At 41.1% G+C, this 21,631-nt stretch overlaps 1 protein-coding gene and 1 long non-coding RNA gene across 3 annotated transcripts in view; one reads left to right on the top strand and one right to left on the bottom strand.

Moving 5' to 3' along the window:
• Positions 1–4,328: 4,328 nt before the first annotated feature.
• Positions 4,329–6,065, bottom strand: LOC136401094 (uncharacterized). Its single transcript, XR_010750464.1, has 3 exons — positions 5,976–6,065; positions 5,528–5,729; positions 4,329–5,098 (listed from the first exon to the last, which is right to left on the bottom strand). It is a non-coding gene; the product is annotated as an uncharacterized lncRNA (long non-coding RNA).
• RIPK2 (receptor interacting serine/threonine kinase 2) overlaps positions 6,001–21,631 on the top strand; it is a 32,183-nt gene continuing 16,552 nt past the window's right edge. The window contains exons 1-3 of one of the 2 annotated variants that reach the window (XM_066378773.1): positions 6,001–6,336; positions 11,203–11,356; positions 13,622–13,777. In XM_066378773.1, coding sequence (XP_066234870.1) covers positions 6,164–6,336; positions 11,203–11,356; positions 13,622–13,777 — 483 coding nt within the window. In that variant the 5' untranslated portion in view covers positions 6,001–6,163. The remainder of the gene's footprint in view (positions 6,337–11,202; positions 11,357–13,621; positions 13,778–21,631) is intronic. The other variant, XM_066378774.1, reaches the window with a different exon arrangement.

The following is a 21,631-nucleotide window of genomic DNA, read 5'->3' as shown; positions in this document are numbered from 1 at the left end:
TTCTACCAGATTTATGCTCTATATTTCCCATTTTAAAGGCTTAACAATATAGTCTGCTTCAATGAGGAAGTAAAATGAGAATTTGCCCAGGCTATAATATAAAAGGTAAATAAAAATTTTTTGAGGTTTTATAATCTAAGTCAAAAATATGTTCCAGATAATATTTTTGTCTGGTTAATTAATGAAGAGAGGTCTCTAGAAGTTACCTCTAGATTCTGAACTTGTTTTGTTCTGGTCCACATTTTTGTTGAGTTAAAAACACAGAAAAGGAAGAAAAGAGCATCTTCTAAGGGTGTACCATCTACTAAACACTATAAATACATTACTTTACTTTATATTTACAATATTAGTTACAGCAATACTTTCATGGAGAGAGAAAATAAGGCTCAGAGAGGTTAAGCAGACTGCCCCAAACTAAACAGTTCATACATGATGAAGCAGAGAAATGAAGTCAGATCTGTATTCTTCTAAACATCATGCTTCCTGGAAAAGATAGCCAATATAACAAAATGCAGATGTAAGAGATTTATGAAAGTCTAAAAGAATGGACCTACATAGATATGAAAAAACTTAGTATGATTATATTCAAAAATTGAACTAGATCTATAGATGAGATATTACTACACACTTACTAGATAGATAATAGTGACAATACTAAATGCTGATAGGATGCATGCAGAGAGAGATAGAGACTCTTGCATATTGCTGGTTGGAATGTAAAATGACACAGTACTCTGGAAAACAGTGTGGCAGTCTCTCAGAAAAGTTAAATATGCCCTTACCATGTTACCCAGAAATTACACTCCTGGGCATTTATCTGAGAGAAAAGAAAACATTATGTGCTCACAAAAAACCTGTACACAATTGTTCACAGCAGCTTTATTAGTAATAGCTAAAACCTGAAACAACTAAAATGTCCTTCAAAAGGTGAATGGTTAAACAACTTAGGTACACCCATACCCTGGAATACTATTCATCAATAAAAAGAAAGAATCAGCTATTGACATAAGAAACAATTTGGGTGGATATCAAGGGTGTTGTGCTGAGTGAACAAAGCCAACCTCAAAGATTCACACACTTTCACTAATGAAACATTCTTGAAATGACAAAATCATAGAAATGGAAAACAAATTAGTGGTTACCAGGGTCAGGGGTAGTGAGAGGTGGGAGGTGGGTATGACTGATAAGAAGTGGAATGAGGGAGATATCTGTGATGACAGACTAGTTCTGTATCTTGACTGAGGTTCAAGAATCTGATTGTGACAAAATAACATAGAGCAATGTAACACATTGGATAGATGTGAAACTTCTGCTTTTGATATTGTCCTATAATTATGTAAGATGTCACCATTCAGGAAACTGGCTGAAAGATATGTCAGATCTCTCTGTATTATCTTTACAAATTACTGTTTTATTATCTCCAAATAAAATTTTTAAAAAATTGTACCTTGGGTGTTTTAGATTCCTGGGGCTGCCATAACAAAGAAACACAAACTTGGTAGCTCAAACCACAGAAATATATCGTCCCCCATTTCTGAAGGCTAGAAGTTCAAAATCAAATGTTAACTGAGTTGGTTCTCCACAAGGATGTTGAGAGAGGACCTGTTCCATTCCTCTATCCTAGGTTTGGTGACCTCAGACATTTCTTAGCTTGTAGATGGCTTTCTCCCTGTCTTCACAATATCTTCCCTTCATGCGTTTCTGTCTCTGTGTCCAAATTTCTCCCACCCTTTTACAAGGATACCAGTCATATTGGATTGGGCCCATCCTAATGACTTCATCTTAACTTGATCAGTTGCAAAGACCCTGTTTCCAAATACGATCACATTCATAGGTACTGTGGGTTAGGACTTCAACACCTTTTGGGAGTACATAATTCAACACATAAATCTGGGTCTAAAAGAATTGCACAAGTATAGGTAAGATAACCTGGTTTAAAAGGAGCTTATATTAAAAACAAACAAAAGAAACAAGTTAAGGAAAAATCTCTACTTTTAGTTGACCATACAGGCTCAACCAAAATTAGTAGTTTAACAAGACTGTTTTGAAAATGAATACTGTCCTCCAGGGCACTAATAAATTCAGATCAGAGGTAGGTACAACCAGTCTCCTTCTCGCCTATCCAATCTCACACGGAATTTTCTAATCTGTTTGGATGTAGGGTAATACTGAAGAAGTGGATTTACAGGAGGAGTCCTGAGTCTGAAAATCAAGTGAAAGTAAATGAAGATACCAAAGACTAAAGATGACACATCTGTCTTCAAAATATTCATCTTTCAAATCCCTGATAAAACCTTATAGTGGTACCCTCTTATTTGTTGAATGAACAACAAAGCTTAAATTGTCTATGTAAAATAATTAGACTGATTCAATGTAACATTAGCAGGTAATATTAAGAACAAAAGGACTCCCTAAAACTTAAAGAATTTTAACAATAGAAATCTTTAACCAATGAAAACTGCCTACTCAAAATGCAGTAAATCCCCTATTGCCAGAATGTGCTCAGTGAGGTGCCGAGACCCTTTGTTAGGTGTCTGGAATTAGGTTGAAGAGTGTGCCAAGTGTCTCCACCTTTTGTCTTACTTTTCACACTTTTCACAGAAAGATATGTTAATTTAAACTTCTTGGGAATAAAAAAAATAATAATTCCAGTTTCTAAATGCTGAAGGATAAAGAGGTAACTTTAGATCAAAAAATGTTTGAGAAGTGTTCTGTATCTTAATTTTAATATATATAAAATATTATTTTTTAATATTAAAAGGTTGATTTTGGCCCTGGCCGGTTGGCTCAGCGGTAGAGCGTCGGCCTGGCGTGCGGGGGACCCGGGTTCGATTCCCGGCCAGGGTACATAGGAGAAGCACCCATTTGCTTCTCCACCCCCACCCCCTCCTTCCTCTCTGTCTCTTTCTTCCCCTCCCGCAGCCAAGGCTCCATTGGAGCAAAGATGGCCCCGGCGCTGGGGATGGCTCCTTGGCCTCTGCCCCAGGCGCTAGAGTGGCTCTGGTTGCGGCAGAGCAACACCCCGGAGGGGCAGGGCATCGCCCCCTGGTGGGCAGAGCTTCGCCCCTGGTGGGCGTGCCGGGTGGATCCCGGTCGGGCGCATGCGGGAGTCTGTCTGACTGTCTCTCCCCATTTCCAGCTTCAGAAAAATACAAAAAAAAAAAAAAAAAGGTTGATTTTAATATTATCTTTACTAATAATTCTAGTGTAAAAATATTTACTTTTCTAATTGACAAAGAAGAATTTGTTTAGTTTGATAATCAGAAAAAGCATCATTTTATCAATCAATTTTAAAGTGACATAATGTTTAATCTCAGGACTGAACATAATTGAAATGACTAAATAAAAAACATTACTGTGCTTATTACTGCAAAAATGTGTATTTCTCTGACTTTTCATAACAATAGACTCCACATCATCAAATATATCAGGTATGTGTATTTCTGAGATTGTTTTTAGGGGGAAAAGGTACCAAATATACCTCAAATATTAGTTTTCCCATGCAGAACATTCATTATATGTAATTATAGAGACTTCTATGGCATTTGTTTTTAAAACTTACTAGATGCTTTTAGACTAAAAATAATTAGAATATGAGATGTTTTAAATTCTTGGACCTGTATACACTTTAAATGGTTTAATTTTTCAATTTTTCTGTCTTGTTTCTAATTGAAGAGCTAAGATTTCAAGCTTCTATTTCCTAAAATAGCACATGGGAAAACAAATTCTTAATAATTTACAGTATTTTCAACAGGTGAATCAATTTTATCCCAACTTGCATAATTATTATCATTTTATTGTTTCTCATTTAGTTGATGCAGTTCAGCATAAGTATTCTTTAAGCATTTTGTCTTCAGCCAATTAATAATGGGAATTAATAAAACTATATATGACTAACAACATATTTTTTTAAAACTGTATAATGGTGAAAACTAATATAAAAAGTTAAGGTTTGAAGTTATGGCAGGCTGCCTGACCTGTGGTGGCACAGTGGATAAAGCGTTGATGTGGAAATGCTGAGGTTGCCGGTTTGAAACCCTGGGCTTGCCTGGTCAAGGCACATAAGGGAGTTGATGCTTCCAGCTCCTCCCCCCTTCTCTCTCTCCTCTCTAAAATGAATAAATAAAATAAAATAAAAAAAGAAAACATAGGCAGCAGAGTCTTAGACATCTCTGGAAGCAATATATTGGCCCTGGCTGGTTGGCTCAGCAGTAGAGCGTCGGCCTGGCGTGCGGGTCCCGGGGTTCGATTCCCAGCCAGGGCACATAGGAGAAGCGCCCATTTGCTTCTCCACCCCTCCCCCTCTCCTTCCTCTCTGTCTCTCTCTTCCCCTCCCGCAGCCAAGGCTCCATTGGAGATGGCCCGGGCGCTGGGGATGGCTCCTTGGCCTCTGCCCCAGGCGCTAGAGTGGCTCTGGTCGCGGCAGAGTGACGCCCGGAGGGGCAGAGCATCGCCCCCTGGTGGGCGTGCCGGGTGGATCCCGGTCGGGCGCATGCGGGAGTCTGTCTGACTGTCTCTCCCCGGTTCCAGCTTCAGAAAAATACAAAAAAAAAAAAAAAAAAAGAAGTTATGGCAGGTAAGTTGAAGACAGATCCATCCTGGGGTTCCCCCACACACTGTCCTGCTCCTGTTTTCTGGTTCCCATGTCTCTCTCTTTCTTGACTTACTGCCATATTTGTCGGAGTACATAAATACATCCTTTTTAAAAAGGTGGGTGGATGGAAAGTAAATATTTGTATCCTTGTGTATGTGAAAATGTTTTTGTTCTGCTCTTGTGCTTGATGGGGAGTTTGACTACAGAATTCTCGGTTACAGATGATGTCCTTCAGAACTTTTTAAAGACATTTCACTCCATTGTGCTTTAGCATAAAAGTGTAATCGCGGAGAAATCCACTGGCATTCTAACTCCCCTCTGAAAACTCATAGAACCCGCTATTTTCAGCGTCCGGAGGCTCCTAACGATGGGCTTCACTTGGGTCCTCTCAGTGTGGAGACAGACCCCTGTGGCTCAGGCCAGGCAAAGCAGTTGAATTATCTTAGGGTCATTTCCTCCCCTCTTGCTTTCTGCTCTTCTTTCCTGGAGGTCCTATTTTGTTACCTGGTGGAGTGAGAGAATGAATGAATGAGCGAATGAGTGAACGAGCGAACCGAGGGGCTGGATTTGTGACTGAGGGAATGAATGCGTGACGGAAGGAGTGAAGCGTGAATGGCGAACTGAACACACGCACGAAGGCGTGAGGGGCCGAGGAACCGAGCCTGGAGCTGCGGGCGCCCGGCGCTCACGAACGACGGAGCAGAATGTGGCCCGCGCGAAGGGAGCGTGTCCCCGAGAGCGACAGCTGTGAGGGCGCCGCCGCAACGCTCGCACCGCCGTCACACGGACGCACCGGGGCGCTGCGGTCGCCCTGCTGTCTGTCGCTGAGGTGCGGTGGCCATCTGTCAGGTCCGCAGGTCGTGGACTCTGGAGCATGCGTCTGAAGCGCGGTCGCCCCACTCGACCCCGCAGACCCGGCGCCCGCGGCCTTACCTGGGCTCGCGGCGCTTCCTCAGGTGTGCGGCCGCGTCAGTGCGGGAGCCGCCCTCCCGTCCTCCTCAGGAAGTGGAGCTGAGGGGACTCCGCCCGGGGTCGAGCGGGCTGACGCACCGGCGGGCGGCTGACACTGCGTCCCCAAACCCGGACTACCGGACCCTTGCTTCCGCACCGCGCACAGCGGTCGCCGGCTCAGCCGCTGGGGGAAAGCGAGCAGGTGAGAGCGGGCGAGTGTGGGCGGGGCGAGAAGAGCCGGCGGGTGTGGGCGGGTGGGAGGAGGAGCCAGTGTAGTGGGCGGGGTTAGAGGAGGAACCGGATGGCAGGGGGCGGAGCGAGAGGGCAGACTAGAGGGTGGGCGCGGCAAGCGGAGGAACCGGGCAGGGCTGGAGGAGGGGCATGGCGGTGTGGGCGGGACCAGAGGGGGCGGGGCGCCAGAGGGGAGGACGTGTCTCACCGACGCTGCCTCACTGCAGCGGGTCTCCAGACTACTGTCCGCTCAGCTCCGGGAAGGCGACGGCCCGCGCCCCGCGCGGGCCTGGGCGACCAGGACACCTAGCGCCGCCGACAGCAGGGGCGGGAGCTGGAAGCGGACACCACGGAGCGGCAGCGCGGCCCAGAGCCCGCGCCCGAACCATGAGCACGGAGCCCATCTGCAGCGCGCTGCCCGCTGTGCCCTCGCAAAAGCTCGCCGATCTGCGCTTCCTCAGCCGCGGCGCGTCCGGCACCGTGTCCTCCGCGCGCCACGCCGACTGGCGCGTGCAGGTGGCGGTGAAGCACCTGCATATCCACACCCCGCTGCTGGACAGGTAGGCGCCCCGCCGTCCCGTCCCCACACTCCGTCTCGCGACCGGCGCTTTCCCGGGTCTCAGCCTCGCGCTCCGGCCGCGACAACGACGGCGGCGGGGAGCGCGCGCAGCGGGGCCGCGGGCCACACGGGGACTGGGACACCGGGCGGGGCCCGCTGTGCTCCGCTGTGGCTGGTCGCGCGGTCAGTGGGGCTGGACAGGCTGGGCTGCTCCCAGGGCAGCCTGCCCCGGAGGACATCCTGTCGTTTCGGCGGCGCCAACTTAGGAATTTGGCACGCCGGCACATCCTGCGCGAGCGGGCGGTGCACACAGGTCTGGGAAGCGCGGGCCTGGTTTCTGTTTCCAGGGGCTCTGCGACTCTCGCACCGCCGGCCCGCGTCGCTCTCGGGGACGCCGTCTGTTCCTCAGCCTCCGCGCGTGCGTCTGTGGCCGCCCGGTACCGGCCTGCGCGGCCGAGCGCAGGAACCTAAAGCCCCTACGCCGGTTCCCACGTCGCGTACACCCTAACCCGCGCGTCACCCACAGGGTGTGGCCTGTTTACCCTGGGCCGGGGCTCCAGTGCCGCACGTGCGGCGGGGTGTGGACCGTCAGGCGGGCCCCTGCGCGGGTGCTGACGGTGGAGGGTGGCGTAAGTACACCTGTTCGAAAGCAAATCGAACCTCCCAATGTAGATTTAATTCAAGTTTTGTGCCATGTGGGTACAAAAAACAAAGAGGGAGTTCCCTCTCCTTATTCGTTAACCATTTTTCATAATCTAAAATTCTCCACTAAATTGGGTAGGAAATTCTGTTATCGGAGAAATCGGAAAACCAGGCTTCACCGCATTGCCTGCTTTTCTCCCACTTGGTTCCAAGGGTATGAATAGCAACAGTAGTATTGGCCTAGTCTGAGCCTGCGGGGTTGTGAGGTCGGCTCGCAGGCTGTCTCCTCACGTATGAAGTGGGAATCATATATGCATGGACTTCTTGGGCTCTGGTGTGGATAATGTTTGCATTGTTCTTTGGGATCAGCTTATAGAAAAATAAGTTTACCTCGCGGTTCCTGTTCTTATTTTAGGGTTTGGTCAGTCTTTCTCCATAACCTGATTTCTGCCTCTGAGTGGACCTTGCCCGCAGTCTCCCAACTCTTTATACTTAGATGGGACTGATTCATTCTTCAAACACCCTGTATATACCAGGACCTTTTTTGACTGGTAATTTTGGTGATATGTACAGAAACTGTATTTTACATTTTAAAAAATATAAAAAAGCCCTGAAGGGTAGTGGCTCAATGGATAGAGCGTCAACCTGGGATGCAGAGGTCCGCAGCTTGAGCAGGGGCTCATAACTGGCTTGAGTGTGGAGTTGCCAGCTTGAGTGTGGAATCATCGACATGATCCAAGGTCGCTGACCTAAGCAAAGGATCACCTGGCTTAGCTGGAGCCTTCCCCCACCCCAGACACATGTGAGAAGCAATCAAAGAAGAACTAAAGTCCTGCAACTACGAATGGATGTTTCTCATCTCTCTTCCTTCCTGTTTCTCTCTCTCTCTCTCTCAACAAAAATAAAAATATAAAAACGTATTCCTAAACTATTTTGGCTTTTTCCCTCCCACTCAATCTTCCCAAAATCCGACTTCAAGAACTTTCTTCTCTGATCATGCCCTGGAATGGAGAGAACACAGGGTTTAGAGTCCCAGTACTGCAATTCAAGTTTGACTCCAACTTACTGGTGTGACCATTAGAAAACCATGAATTGACTGGAACCTCAGTGCCTTCCATGTGTAATGTGATGATAATGAAGCCAACTTTAGGAGTTGATCATAGGATGATAGTTCATATAAAGTGGCTAACACATAATGGATCAAAATAGAAGGAAGAATGCCTCATACCCTTCCTGGGAAGAGGAAAAAGTATCACAGAGATTTCCACAGCATGCTCCATCTGTCTACTTCTTTCTCAAGAGTATCCAGGAATCTTTGGATCCATTCCTGTCTCCCTGCCAGCTGCCCAGTAACTGTCTTATTGACTTATATCTCTTGATGCAAAATACAGAACTGTTTCAACTTAGAGAATATAAGTTTAATTAAAATAGGTCTCACAAACTGATACAATTGGTTGCTTCACAGTTGGAGTTTTCAGTGGCTGAAGAACAGTATTCCTTCTTGTAAGTCTTCCATTTTAAACATGAATATATATATATATATATATATATATATATATATATATATGATCATTATTCAAAACATAAATGGCTAAGATTTTTTTTTGCTTTACTTTCAAAGCAGGCCTCATAGTCTGGTCTGGAATGTTTGGATTTTCTTATTGTAACAACCATTCATCCAGAGCTTGGGTGGTTTAAGAGCCAACTAATCACCATCACTTAACCTAACAGGCTTCTCTGAAAGATGATTCTCTTTCTGTTATTGTTGCTACCAATACTCATTCATCTGGGGTGAAAACTGATGACATCTTCAATCCACTTTCTTTTCTTTCTTGGTTAAATTCCCATAGTCAGTCTATCATCATAGCCTGGGCATTCTAGTCAGCTGATTTTTGTTTTGTTTTTTCCATTCCTAATGCTACCTTCATAGTTTCAGGCTTTCACTGCATCACGTCTTAACTGGTATGATATCTAACACCTGACATTCAAACTCTTCCTCTTTCTGCTGGCCCTACTTCCTGCTGCCAAGTGAATCCTAAAGTTTATTTATTTATTTTTTTTTTTGTATTTTTCTGAAGTTGGAAATGGGGAGGCAGTCAGACAGACTCCCGTATGCACCCAACCAGGATCCACCCGGCATGCCCACCAGGGGGCGATGCTCTGCCCATCTGGGGTGTTGCTCTGTTGCAACCAGAGCCATTCTAGCGCCCGAGGCAGAGGCCATGGAGCCATCCTCAGCGCCTGGTTGCAGGAGGGGAAGAGAGAGACAGAGAGGAAGGAAAGGGGGAGGGGTGGAGAAGCAGATGAGCGCTTCTCCTGTGTGCCCTGGCTGGGAATCAAACCCAGGACTCCTGCACGCCGGGCCAACACTCGACCACTGAGCCAACCGGCCAGGGCCCTAAAGTTTATTCTGCTCATGTCATTTCTCTGCTTAAAAATCTGCAGCCGCAACTCAGAGACCACCAAATAAAGTACAAACGTCCTCATCTAGCATTAAGGCTCTGAGACATAGCCCTAGCCTGCCCTGGTCACCTCCACTCCTTTTACATACTGGAACATATCCTGAGTCATATAGACAGTTTGCCATTTTATAAGCATAACCCTCACTTTAACTTCCTTGAATACATTTGGTGTGTATCTGTTAAACATCTATGTGCCAGGTACTTCCAGGTCCTGGGGATAGACAGATGAGAAATAAGCAAGTTCCCTCCCATCTTAGAGCCCACATCCATGTTGGATCTCCTTTCTCTAAAGGTTGAGATTCTATCCATACTTAAAGTGTAGTTGAAATCCCACCTCTCTGAAGACTGGTAACTCCCTGAGCCCAAAGTTTACCCTTTTCTCTGGGTTCCCACAGTTTTCTGTTTATTCATTTAGTTACTTTTTTTTGGTGGCACTAATCATATTCTATCTTATGTTTTAAGTATTTATTTTTCTCTTTTATTTGCTTTCCTTATTTTTTTAACTTTATTAATGAATAATAAACAAATATAATTGTATGTAGTCATATGCCATTTAATTACAGGGATACATTCTAAGAAATGCATAATTAGGTAACTTTGTTGTTGTGTGAACATCATAAAGGCACTGACAAAGACCTAGGTGGTATAGTCTACTGCACACCTGGGCTATACTGCAGAGCCTGTTGCTCCTGGGCTACAAGTGTACAGCCTGTGTATAAAACATTATAACTTTGTGTATAAAAAAACACAAGGTTAAGACCTCATGATGACTACAGTGTCACTGAGCCAGAGCGATTTTTCAGCTCCATTGTAATTTTATGGGATCACTGTCCTATATGGTTTTATGGACTGCATATATGACTGGCATTTAAAACGTACTACATGATTATTTTATACACATACATTATGGAATAATTACCAAATCAAGATAATAAACACACCTAAAGAAGACATACAAATGGCTAAAAGGTATTTGAAAAAGTACACAATATCTCTTATGATCAGGAAAGTACAAATCAAAACCACAGTTAATATTTTTCTTAAAAGCTTTCTGGGCAGCTTGAGAGAACAGACTGTGTTTTTTCATCTTTATATTCCCCATAATGCTGAGCACAATTTATTCTTAATAAAAGTTCAATATTTATTTTGTTTTATGTATGAATGAGTAAATGGACCTGGGACCCAGAGTTGCCCCCGGCATCTGTTAGAAGTACTCACCTGTTCTCAGATGTTCATTTCCTGGATTCCAGAGCATAATTTCTAAGCATTATTGATCCTCATGCAGCTATCACCTAGTCATTTAAATCTACAACATTTAGATGTTTTAATATTCAGGATATTTGGGAAATTTTACATAGTATACAATCATAAAATTTAATACATTTTAATCAAATCTGATCACTTTAATACAACATAAACTGAATAGTTTAATGAGTGCACATATCAATCATTCTAATAGAGACTTTATAAACTTACTTATTGTGTTCTTTCCCTTTCCTAGAAAAGTTCCATAATGATATCCTAGTTGTAACTTCTGTCAGTGGCTTATAGAAGTTATTTTGGTCTCTGCAGAAGCCTGCAATATATTTGGAGTAGGTGTTTTCCCTACTTTAAATATAGTAAAACTAAAGGACAGAGAAGTTGCATATTTTACAAGAAATCAAAAGCTAATTACTGAAAAAAAGTTCGGACTAACAATATCATGGGCATGATAATTGTGTATTTTTAATTACTTTAAAATAATTATGCATTTTTTTCTTTAGTGAAAGAAATGATGTCTTAAGAGAAGCTGAAATTTTACACAAAGCTAGATTTAGTTACATTCTTCCAATTTTGGGAATTTGCAATGAACCTGAATTTTTGGGAATAGTTACTGAATACATGCCAAATGGATCATTAAATGAACTCCTACAGAGGGTAAGTAGTGTACATTTTCAATGGCTATAATTCTGTTAAGCTATATCATGTTTTGTTTTTAGTACATATGACCAAGTTATTTGGGGATGTACAGATGAATTAAAATAACAACAATGAAAACAATTGCAGTGGTAAAGTTTCACCATATGGCTTCTCTTTTGTGTTGTTAAAAATAATATGGAGTCAGGCCTTGTATTCTAAGGGACCTAGATTATTTTGCTTAGGTTACCATTCCTGAGTTTTACACTGAATTCCAATATCCACATGTACACACACACACACAGGTAGGTATAGGAGAGAGAAAAGATTAACTCTGCAGACTGTATCATTCACTGTTAGTTAGGCCATATTTTAGTTTATGTTAAAGACAATTTAGAGCCCAAACTAAATGCTGATAATACCAGTTCATTAAGTTCTGAATTACTAGGCCAAGTAAGTCTATCTCTTGAGTACCAAAAATATTAGCTTTTCCATAAAGGACAATGGCATGAGCCATTTACTTTTTTTCTTAAGGTACCAGTTACTTTGGCCTTGATTGCAAACAAATTTGGGGATTCTCAGTCTCAAAGTATGTGTATTCATCTACTGTTGTTTGTTTGAGCCACTATTATTATCTCCAAACTGCAATTGCTCTCAATAAATCTAAGTTCTGTAAGTGAAAGGAGAGAGTGGGTGCCACTGTCAGTTGCTGATGGAGTGACTTTCTCTTTATTTCAGGATACATCACGTTTTGTTTATGTGACCATCTGAAAAAGGATGGGGTCAAGTAGCTGCTGTCAGTGTATACATCTGTGTAGCCATCACAGTAATCAAAATGGAAATATACTGCTCACAAAAATTAGGAGATATTTCAAAATGAATATGAAGCGATAAAATATCCCCTAATTTTTGTGAGCAGTGTATTAAGCACAATTTTTTTTTTTTCGAAAATAAGTAGAAATTCTAATGTTTTCTTCCCACACCCCAGCACTCAAGTAGATATTCTGACACCTAAATTTGGAGCCCACTAGGAATTCTAGCACTTCCGGCAGGTGGACTACTACCTCCTGGAAGGAATCATGACCAGAGCCCTGATTTAACAATATACTGCAGAGAGGACTTCTTCCTCCTTTAAACTACGTAATTTTCAGAAAACTTACCTATTTACAGATTTAAAGATTCAGTTAGTCAAGTGGATGGGGCTTTGTGTGTAACAGTGGTTGTTAGTATATATTTGTGTTTTTGGTGTCCTATATTGCAATATTAGGGTGGGATTTATCTTGATGCACCCTCCTCCACCCTCACAAAAGACTGTGAAATCAATCAAAATACAATGTAAACACAAAGTACTTTGACCCACCTCCCTGCCAGGTTGATCACTGAACTGTAAACTGATCTATTTGCAGAAAAAATTCTCAACAGGTGGGCTTTCAGCAGAAGCATACTTTTTCTTAGCATTCAGAAAAATGTGCCCAGTGTCATGATACCTGGTAATTCACTGGAGGATCTTACCAAAATATCTAATTTTTCTGAGTACACTCATTCTCCTGAGATGCTGCATTAGATTTTATGTTCCGAAAACATTTATGAAAGTTCAGATGGATATCACTCATACATATCAAGACATATAAAACATTGTTTTAACTGTGTCTGTGTTATGTGCCTTATAAATGAAGATGATGTTTGTCTCCTTCATAAAAATAAAACTTAAGGCTAATTTCTCAAGTTGGAATGCAAATAAAGTAAATGATTAAAAGTATGGGACATTACTGCTTAGTCAATAAATATAATATGGTCACCTCTGTAATTGATGTGATGATTATAGTAATAAATTATGGTTTATATTAGGAAAATTAAAATGTTAATTTGAATGAATGGGAACACATTGTGTGTGTGTGTGTGTGTGTGTGTGTGTGTGTGCCTGCGCGCGCGCGCATAGAAAGGGGAGATGGGTGTGGGTATAGATATATGTGTGTAGGTATTTATTGTACAGATTAAAACCTAATTGAAACTGTGTCAGCTGAAAAAAGACCCAAAACCATGTAGTTACATTACCAATATAAACTAAAAGGGAGTATCAATACTATAAAGTTATTATCTCTAAATTGTGAGGGAAATAAGATACAAGGATGTTAATGTCAAATTGATACTATGTAATAAAAATAAGCATATATTTTTATCTTAGTTTATATTGTATTTCCTCATGAAATATTTAATTTTCTAAGTGGGAATGTAATGAAATTTAGCCACTGATTTTGGTTTTGTTTCTTTCTTGCATATATGAAGAAAACAGAATATCCTGACATAGCTTGGCCATTGAGATTCCGTATCCTGCATGAAATTGCACTGGGTGTAAATTATCTGCACAATATGAATCCTCCTCTACTTCATCATGACTTGAAGACTCAAAATATCTTATTGGATAATGAATTTCATGTTAAGGTAATTCTTTTTTTTTTTTTTAAGTTTATGTGTATCCTTGTGATTAATAGCTTTAAAAAGACATTAGTGCCTCAGCCGGATGCCCAATTGGTTAGGGCATCATCCCAAAATACAAAGGTGGTGAGTTCCATCCCCCGTCAGGATACATACAGGAACACATTGATGTTTCTGTCTCTGTCTTTCTCTCTGTCCCTTACTCTCTCTATAAAAAAATAATCAATAAATAAATTTAACAGAGGATTTTAGTTATTTTCTCTCCTAGCCAATTGACTGTCTCTCCCTTTTCCATAGTCCTTAATTCTTAACTTCAGTGTCTCTTCTTACTATTACAATAGCTTTGCTATTCCTAGACCACAGAGACAGACAGAATTATAGTACAAAATATAAAATCATTATATTCATAATTGAAATTGTGGTGTACACCTTTTTTCACTTTTTATTTTGGAATTATAGATCCACTGGAAGTTTCAAAAGGTAATACAAAGAGATCGCGTGTATCCTTCACCTAGTTTCCACCAATGGTTACATCATAGATAATGATAGTACAATTTCAACACCAAGAATTTGACAATGGTATGAGGCACATATGTAGATCTGTGTCACTTTATCACCTGTGTAAATCTGTATAAACATCCGCACACCACAGAGAGCCCTCCTGCTGCTCCTTCACTCTCACCCTCTTCCTACCCCCACCATCCGGGCCCCTGGAAACAACTAATCTGTTTTCTGTATAATTTTGTCATTTTAAGAATGCTTTAGCAGTAGAATCATATAGTATGTGATATTTTACGATCGGCCTTTACTTAGCATAATGCTTTTGAGGTCCATCCCATTTGTTGCTGCATCGATAATTGTTCTTGTTTATTGCTGATAGTGCTCATAGTATGGGTATCCCCCACTTGTTTAACCATTCACCTACTGAGAGACACTGGTTCTTTCCAGCCTTTGGCTGGAAATATAAAGCTATATTTATATAAAGCTTTATATTTCCATATAAATAAGTATATACTTATATTTATATTTATATTTATATTTATATTTATATTTATATTTATATAAAGCTCCCTTGAACAACTGTGAACAACATTCTTTTTAGAAGAGCAAGAGAGGGACAGACAGGAATGGAGAGAGATGAGAAGTATCAACTCATATAGGTAGTTGCAGCACCTTAGTTGTTCCTTGATTGCTTTTTCATATGTGCCTTGACTGGGGGACTACAGCAGAGTATGATCCTTTGCTCAAGCCAGCGACCGTTGGGCTCAAGCTTGCGACGATGAAGTCATTTCTATGATCCCACGCTCAAGTTGGTGATCTTGGGGTTTCGAACCTGGGTCTTCAGTGTCCCAGGCCTATGCTCTATCCACTGCACCATCACTTGGTCAGACAACAATCCTGTGCAACTTTTTGAATGAACATCAGTTTTCATTCCTCTGGGATAAATTCCCAGAGGTCACATGGTAAGGGTATGTTTAGTTTTTTAAAAAAACTATCCAGGCCCTGGCCAGTTGGCTCAGTATTAGAGGGTTGGCCTGGCATGTGGATGTCCCGGGTTTGATTCCCAGCCAGAGCACGTCAGAGAAGCGCCCATCTGCTTCACCACCTCTCCCCCTCTCCTTTCTCTCTCTCTCTCGTCCCCTCCTGCAGCCAAGGCTCCATTGGAGCAAAGTTGGCCCGGGCGCTGAGGATGGCTCCATGGACTCCACCTCAGGTGCTAGAATGGCTCCAGTTGAAACAGATCAACACCCCAGATGGGCAGAGCATCGCCCCCTAGTGGGCATGCCGGGTGGATCTCAGTTGGGTGCATGTGGAAGTCTGTCTGCCTCCCAGCTTCTCACTTCAGAAAAACTACAAAAAAAATAAAGAAAGAAAGAGAAACTATCCAGCTATTTTCCACAGTGGCTGAACCATTTTATATTGCACCAGCAATGTGTGATAGACACAGCTTTTCCACATCCTCACCAGCATTTGGTGTTGCGCAGTTTTTATTTTGGCTGTTCTAATGAGTATCTAGTAGAATCTCATCTTGGTCTTAATCTGCATCATTCTAATGGCCAGTGATGGACATCTTCTCATGTGTTTACGTGTCATCTGTCATTTTCAGTAAAATATCTCTTCATGTCTAAAGCCATTTTCTGATTGGATTTTGGGAGGGGGGTTTTGAGAGTTTTCTTGATATGAATCCTTCATCAGATATGTAGTTTGCAAATATTCTCTCCTGGTCCATGGTTTGTTATTTTCATACTTTGAACAGGGTCTTTCTTAAAGCAAAACTTAATTTTGATGAAGTCCAACTTAGTATTTATCCCTTTTGTGATGCTTTTGCTATCATGTCTAAACATACTTCATTAAGCCATAGGTATTGAAGTTTTTCTTCTATGTTATCTTCTAAAAGTTCTATAATTTCATGCTTTTGAATTATTTTTATTTTAAATTAATTTTTGTACAATGTAAAAGACTTGGGTATCTAAAGGCAAGAGATATAATAGTGATTTCAGTTACCCTACATCTAAATGATGACAGCAAATAAAAAGTAGTTGCTGAGTAAGTAATACTAAATGTAACTCACTTTACTTATATATTATTTTGCTACATTTCTTACAATAATATGCATAACTGAAGATTATTTGTAAATATCAAAAAATGTTCAAAGAAATAAGTAATGAGGAAGTTGGAACAATAGAAAAATATAAAAACTGTGAGAAAAATTAAGTGAAAAAATAAACCTTTATTGAAGGCACTTCCTCTTCCTAAACCAGAATGAAGAGGAAAGAAAAGGGGGAAGCCAGCTGCTGCCGCAGCATTGCTCAAGAGTGATTAGTCTGGGACATAAGTTATGGCACCCTACAGGTACAAGTTCCTCAGCGGTCAGCCTGTCCCCTGGGTCCTCACTACAACTGCCCCCTGGGCACCCAAGGCCGTTACCTTATGACAGGGGAGTTTCAATACCCATACTTGCATAACCGTGACATTTTCTTCTGTGATCAACCAAAACACCTTCCCTGTTCCTTCTGCCCACTGACCCCAGATCTACTCTGTGTGATAAACTGAGACCGTCCAACTCTGCTTTCACACAACAAGCCCTTCCAAGATTTGAGGACAGCTACAGCCCCTGCCCCTCATACACTTGTGTTATGGCCTTCTCCTTGCCAGACAGTCCTAGTTCCTTCAACCAGTTTCCTTAAGACATGGGTTTTAATCCGACGTGCTATCTAGATGAATCTTTCAATCTCTTAAATTTCGATCCTCAGAAACTTGTGATGTTTTCTGACCTTGTAGAAGTAAATGAATACATCATTTACCCTCATCCTAAATATGTACTTAATGGTTCCTTAATAATCATTAGCTTTTGGGGAGCGGCCATAGCACAACACTCAAATTGGGCTTATGTCAACAAAAAGCCCTGAAAGATGCTTTTTTCTTTCATGTGTTGTTGCCTAAGCCACATTTTATCATGTACTTTACAGATTATTTTCTGGAAATCAGTTCTATCTTGTTAGACTTGAGTGATCACTTTACCCTTTAAGGCCTTTTTGAATGTTATTTCTGTATTCCAAAGCTTATACTCTCTTTCCCAGCTTTGTGTCATCCTGAAATTTAGTTAGCTAGTGTTTTGTGTCTTGGAGCCATGATTAAATGTTAACTATGCAGAACTCAGATCAGAGCTGCACTACCTGGTGCTAAGAACCTCCCTCAGGTCTGTGCCAATCAGCATGTTGAAGAATAATCATTGTTTGTTTGGATTACTCCTGAAAGAACTATTGTATAGCCCACATTCTCTCATTTTATCCATAAGAATACTATGAAAGTCCTTGCTTGACATTCGCAGCCATCCTCATGGCTAGCTAACTCCCTCTCTGTCTTCAGCCTCTGTCCCTAGACCACCCACCCAATTCCTCTCTACCATCAATTTATGCTCCTCTATAATATGATATTTTTCACTATCTGCCATACATTTCTTATTAACATTGACCCTCTCCTCCCCCCTAGTTGGAATGTAAGCTCCATGAAGACATTTATTAACTTCCATATGTGTTAATATGCTCAGCACATGCCACATAGAAACATTCAAAAAAATATCTGTGGAATGGGCAAATGAATGACTTCCAGATCTTCTGTCTGTATTAGGTAGGCCTGTTAGCTTAAGTCAAGTACGTTATTAAAGTGCCTTAAAATGTTTTATAATATACAAACTGTTTTTACATTTACTGTTTGACATTATTAATACGGTCAAAAAGGAAATGAAGTTGGTCATTCTTTTATTCAGTGAATATTTGTGGAGCAACTGGGATGTGCTAGGCATTGTATCTAGCACTTGTGACCTGTCTCAAGGTCTGAAATTGACTAATGGTCTAATATAATTTTTTTTCATGAATTCTTGCTGTCTAACCCATTTTTCAGTAGTTACTCAAAGTATCCCTTTTATAAATTTCTAAAATTTTTAAACCAGGACTTAAGGAGCAATCTCCTGCCAGTATGAAGATTTGCAAAATCAAAAATATTTTTCCTTTTTAAAAATCAGAATGTCATTCACTTATCTCAGATGCTATCCCACAAAGAACACTGATAGTACCTGGGAGGTATCTGTAAGTTCTCAATAACCTGAAGTATATATAAAATAACCTAAGATTTGCATTTCATAAATGTTTCAGCCTTTTTGAAGTTGACTTTCTGAGTCTTAGTCCAGAGAAAACAAAAGCAAAGTAACAGGTGATCATCCTTTCTCTTCTTTGTTGATCAGTGGGGTACCCTTGGCGTTTCTCTGATATAAATAGAATGTAAAATAGTTGGCTTTGTGTATTTTTTGTAATTTTTAATTAATTGTAGCACTACAGAGAACTGTGACCTTTCTAATACTTTCTTATAAATCAGAAACATTCTTTTTTATGTACCCTGGGTGTCTTCACTTCTTACTTTATAAATGTCCCTTAGAAGTCAGTTCATCATGACTCATGAAAAAGTATTATTTGATCTATGTATATTCTTGGAAGGGCCTTTTTTTATTATTATTAATTGAGAGGAGGGGAGACAGAGACAGACTTCTGCATGCACCCCAATCAGGATCCACCCAGCAAGCCCCTACAGCATGATGCTATGCTCCTATGGGGCACTGCTCCTTTGCTCAGCAACCTAGCCATTTTAGTGCCTGAGACAGAGGCTACTGAGGCATCCTTAGGACCCAGGCCACCTCACTCCTCCAATCCAGCCATGGTTACAAGAGGAGGGGAGGGAGAGAGAGAAAGAAGCGAGAGGGGGAGGGGTGGAGAAGCAGATGGCAGCTTCTCCTGTGTGCCCTGGCCGGTAATCGAATAGAGCATATCCAAATGCAGAGCTGATGATTTACCACTGAGCCAACCAGCCAGGGCCTAAGTACAATTTCTTACTGTAATGTTAACCAGAAACATAGTATCTAAATAAAAAATATTTACTACTAATTAAGCTCAATTGAGACTTTTCTACTTTAAAAAGCAAGCATTCAATCTGGTTATCTGTTGGCCCACTTGTCCATTAGTGCATCTTAAATGCAAATGAACCAGTGATAGGCTTCTTTGAAAAGAAAATAGTATTTATATCTCTGCTATTCTTTCAGTCCTGTGTGGGAACCAGAACACTTAGTGGTGCTTTATACTTTTACAAGATGGACAGTACCTGTAAATGAAAGCTATTCTAGTAAGATGGTAGGATTATTTTTATGAGTAGCATATTATAATTTCCTCTAATTTCTGTCGTCTTTTTAATTAAAAAGAAAACCTTTAGCTTTGAAAGGGAAAGTTCCTATTCTGTCTGCATTGCTGACTGATGAATTTATCAAGACCCTCAAAATATCATGGAGCTGGTATTAGTCCCATCACATTCTTCACTTTTTCCTTCTGTTGAAAACCCAGATTTAAGGAATCATGTCTTTTACATATGAGACTGTGACAGAGGATGGGAGAAGTGTGGTTCCATGTGAAAGCCAAACTAAATCAGCTCACAGAGGGGATTCTGACTAAGGTTTCTAGGCCCAGTAGCTTGCAAATTAGGGCTCAGGTATAAATGGGAACACACCCCAATTTTTTTAGCATTTTTCACTCTGGCATAAAAATAAACTTTCAGTCTGTCACAAACATCATGGTAATAACTTATCCAGGTAGATGTGTGACTGGAGTACTATATTTGCTTTTAGAGGGTAGTGGGCAGAACAGAAGCTGCAAACCCAAGTGGAGTGAGTGGGAGGTGTGCTCCCTGGAGCCTTAACAGCACCCAGAGTGATTCAGGGCCTGAAACTTGGCTCTGTGTGTGGTGGCACAATATGAGTAAGAGCAACTTTTAGAGATGTATTCCTGTAACCAAAACATCAGCAATACTAATTCAGTCCGCTTAATTTTCTCAGTACAACCCACACTACTGATACTGTTGTTAGTTCCAGTTCACAGATGGGTAATCTGAGGCACAGAGAAATTTTAAAACTCAAAGTAGAGCCTGATCAGGCGGTGGCGCAGTGGATAGAGTGTCAAACTGGTATGCAGAGGACCCAGGTTCGAGACTCTGAGGTCGCCAGCTTGAGCGCAGCTCACCTGGTTTGAGCAAAAACTCACCAGCTTGGACCCAAGGTCACTGGCTCAAGCAAGGGGTTACTCAGTCTACTGAAGGCCCGTGGTCAAGGCACATATGAGAAAGCAATCAATGAACAACTAAGGTGCTGCAAGAAAAAACTGATGATTGATGCTTCTCATCTCTCTCCATTCTTGTCTGTCCCTATCTATCCCTCTCTCTGACTCTCTGTCTCTGTAAAAAAAAAGATTAAAAAAAAAACAACCTCAGAGTAGAATATAAATCTAAATAGTCTAGGCTCTAGAACCATGTTCGTCATATGAGCCTTTTAAATCTGTCCAGCTTAGCTCTTCCTATACTGTCCCATGCTCTCTCTTAGTCTTTTCTAATTGTTTTCCCTCAGACTTACCCTTTTGTTATAATAATTCATGAAAGATTTGTATAGTCCACACCTCCCTTTTTAGAGTGGGGCCATATTTTTTTATTTCAAATTCACCTACACATTAGACATGATTTCTTCTCTTAAAATCAGTGAAAATATAAGCATTAAATAACTGAAACAGAAGTAGTGTCCTGGATAGAGCTTGTTTTCCACTGTGTTGACTCTGAAATTCTGCAGTGTGGAGGTATAAGTAATTTAAATTAAATAGCTTCAAAGTTTTTCTATACTCTTTTGTCCACTAAATATTGTTTCTGTTCTTATATTTTGTCTTCAATTTAAAAAAAAAAAAAGGTACCTTCTAAATATTTAGTTATAAGATACTGTATAACATAGGCACAAGATTTACAAGCAACATATAATTATAAAGGACACATCAAAAGCATGAGTATTTGCCCTGGCCGGTTAGCTCAGACTGTTGTTCTGAAATGACACGGTTGTGGGTTTGCTCCCCGGTCAGGGCACACAAAGGAAGCAACCAATGAATGCACAACTAAGTGGAACGAATGAATGCTTCCCTTCCCCCTCCCCTCTCCCTCCCTTCCTTACTCTTTCTCTCTAAAAATCAATATAATAAAAAAAAGCATGAGTGTCTGTCACTGATAAATTCTTTAGGCACTTATCATCCTGGACATAAACATGCTTTATATGCTAACCATACCGTTGCCATAAGATATGACTCTTTTAAGAGTAGGCTTAAGTCATGTAGTAATGAGCAACATTGGGATTCTGCTTATTTCAAAATTTAAGGATGCTATTTTTAGAGCATTATAAATAAGAACATACAAACCTGAGTTGTAATGATGCCAGTGACAGTCACCTGAGATATGCACAGTGTAGCAGTGCTGTGAGGTGTAGGTGAATTTGTAAAGCACGGGCTCTGA

Source organism: Saccopteryx leptura, chromosome 3, assembly GCF_036850995.1.
Source record: "Saccopteryx leptura isolate mSacLep1 chromosome 3, mSacLep1_pri_phased_curated, whole genome shotgun sequence".
NCBI classification, from domain to species: Eukaryota; Metazoa; Chordata; class Mammalia; order Chiroptera; family Emballonuridae; genus Saccopteryx; species Saccopteryx leptura.
This window is presented reverse-complemented; position numbering and strand designations above follow the sequence as displayed.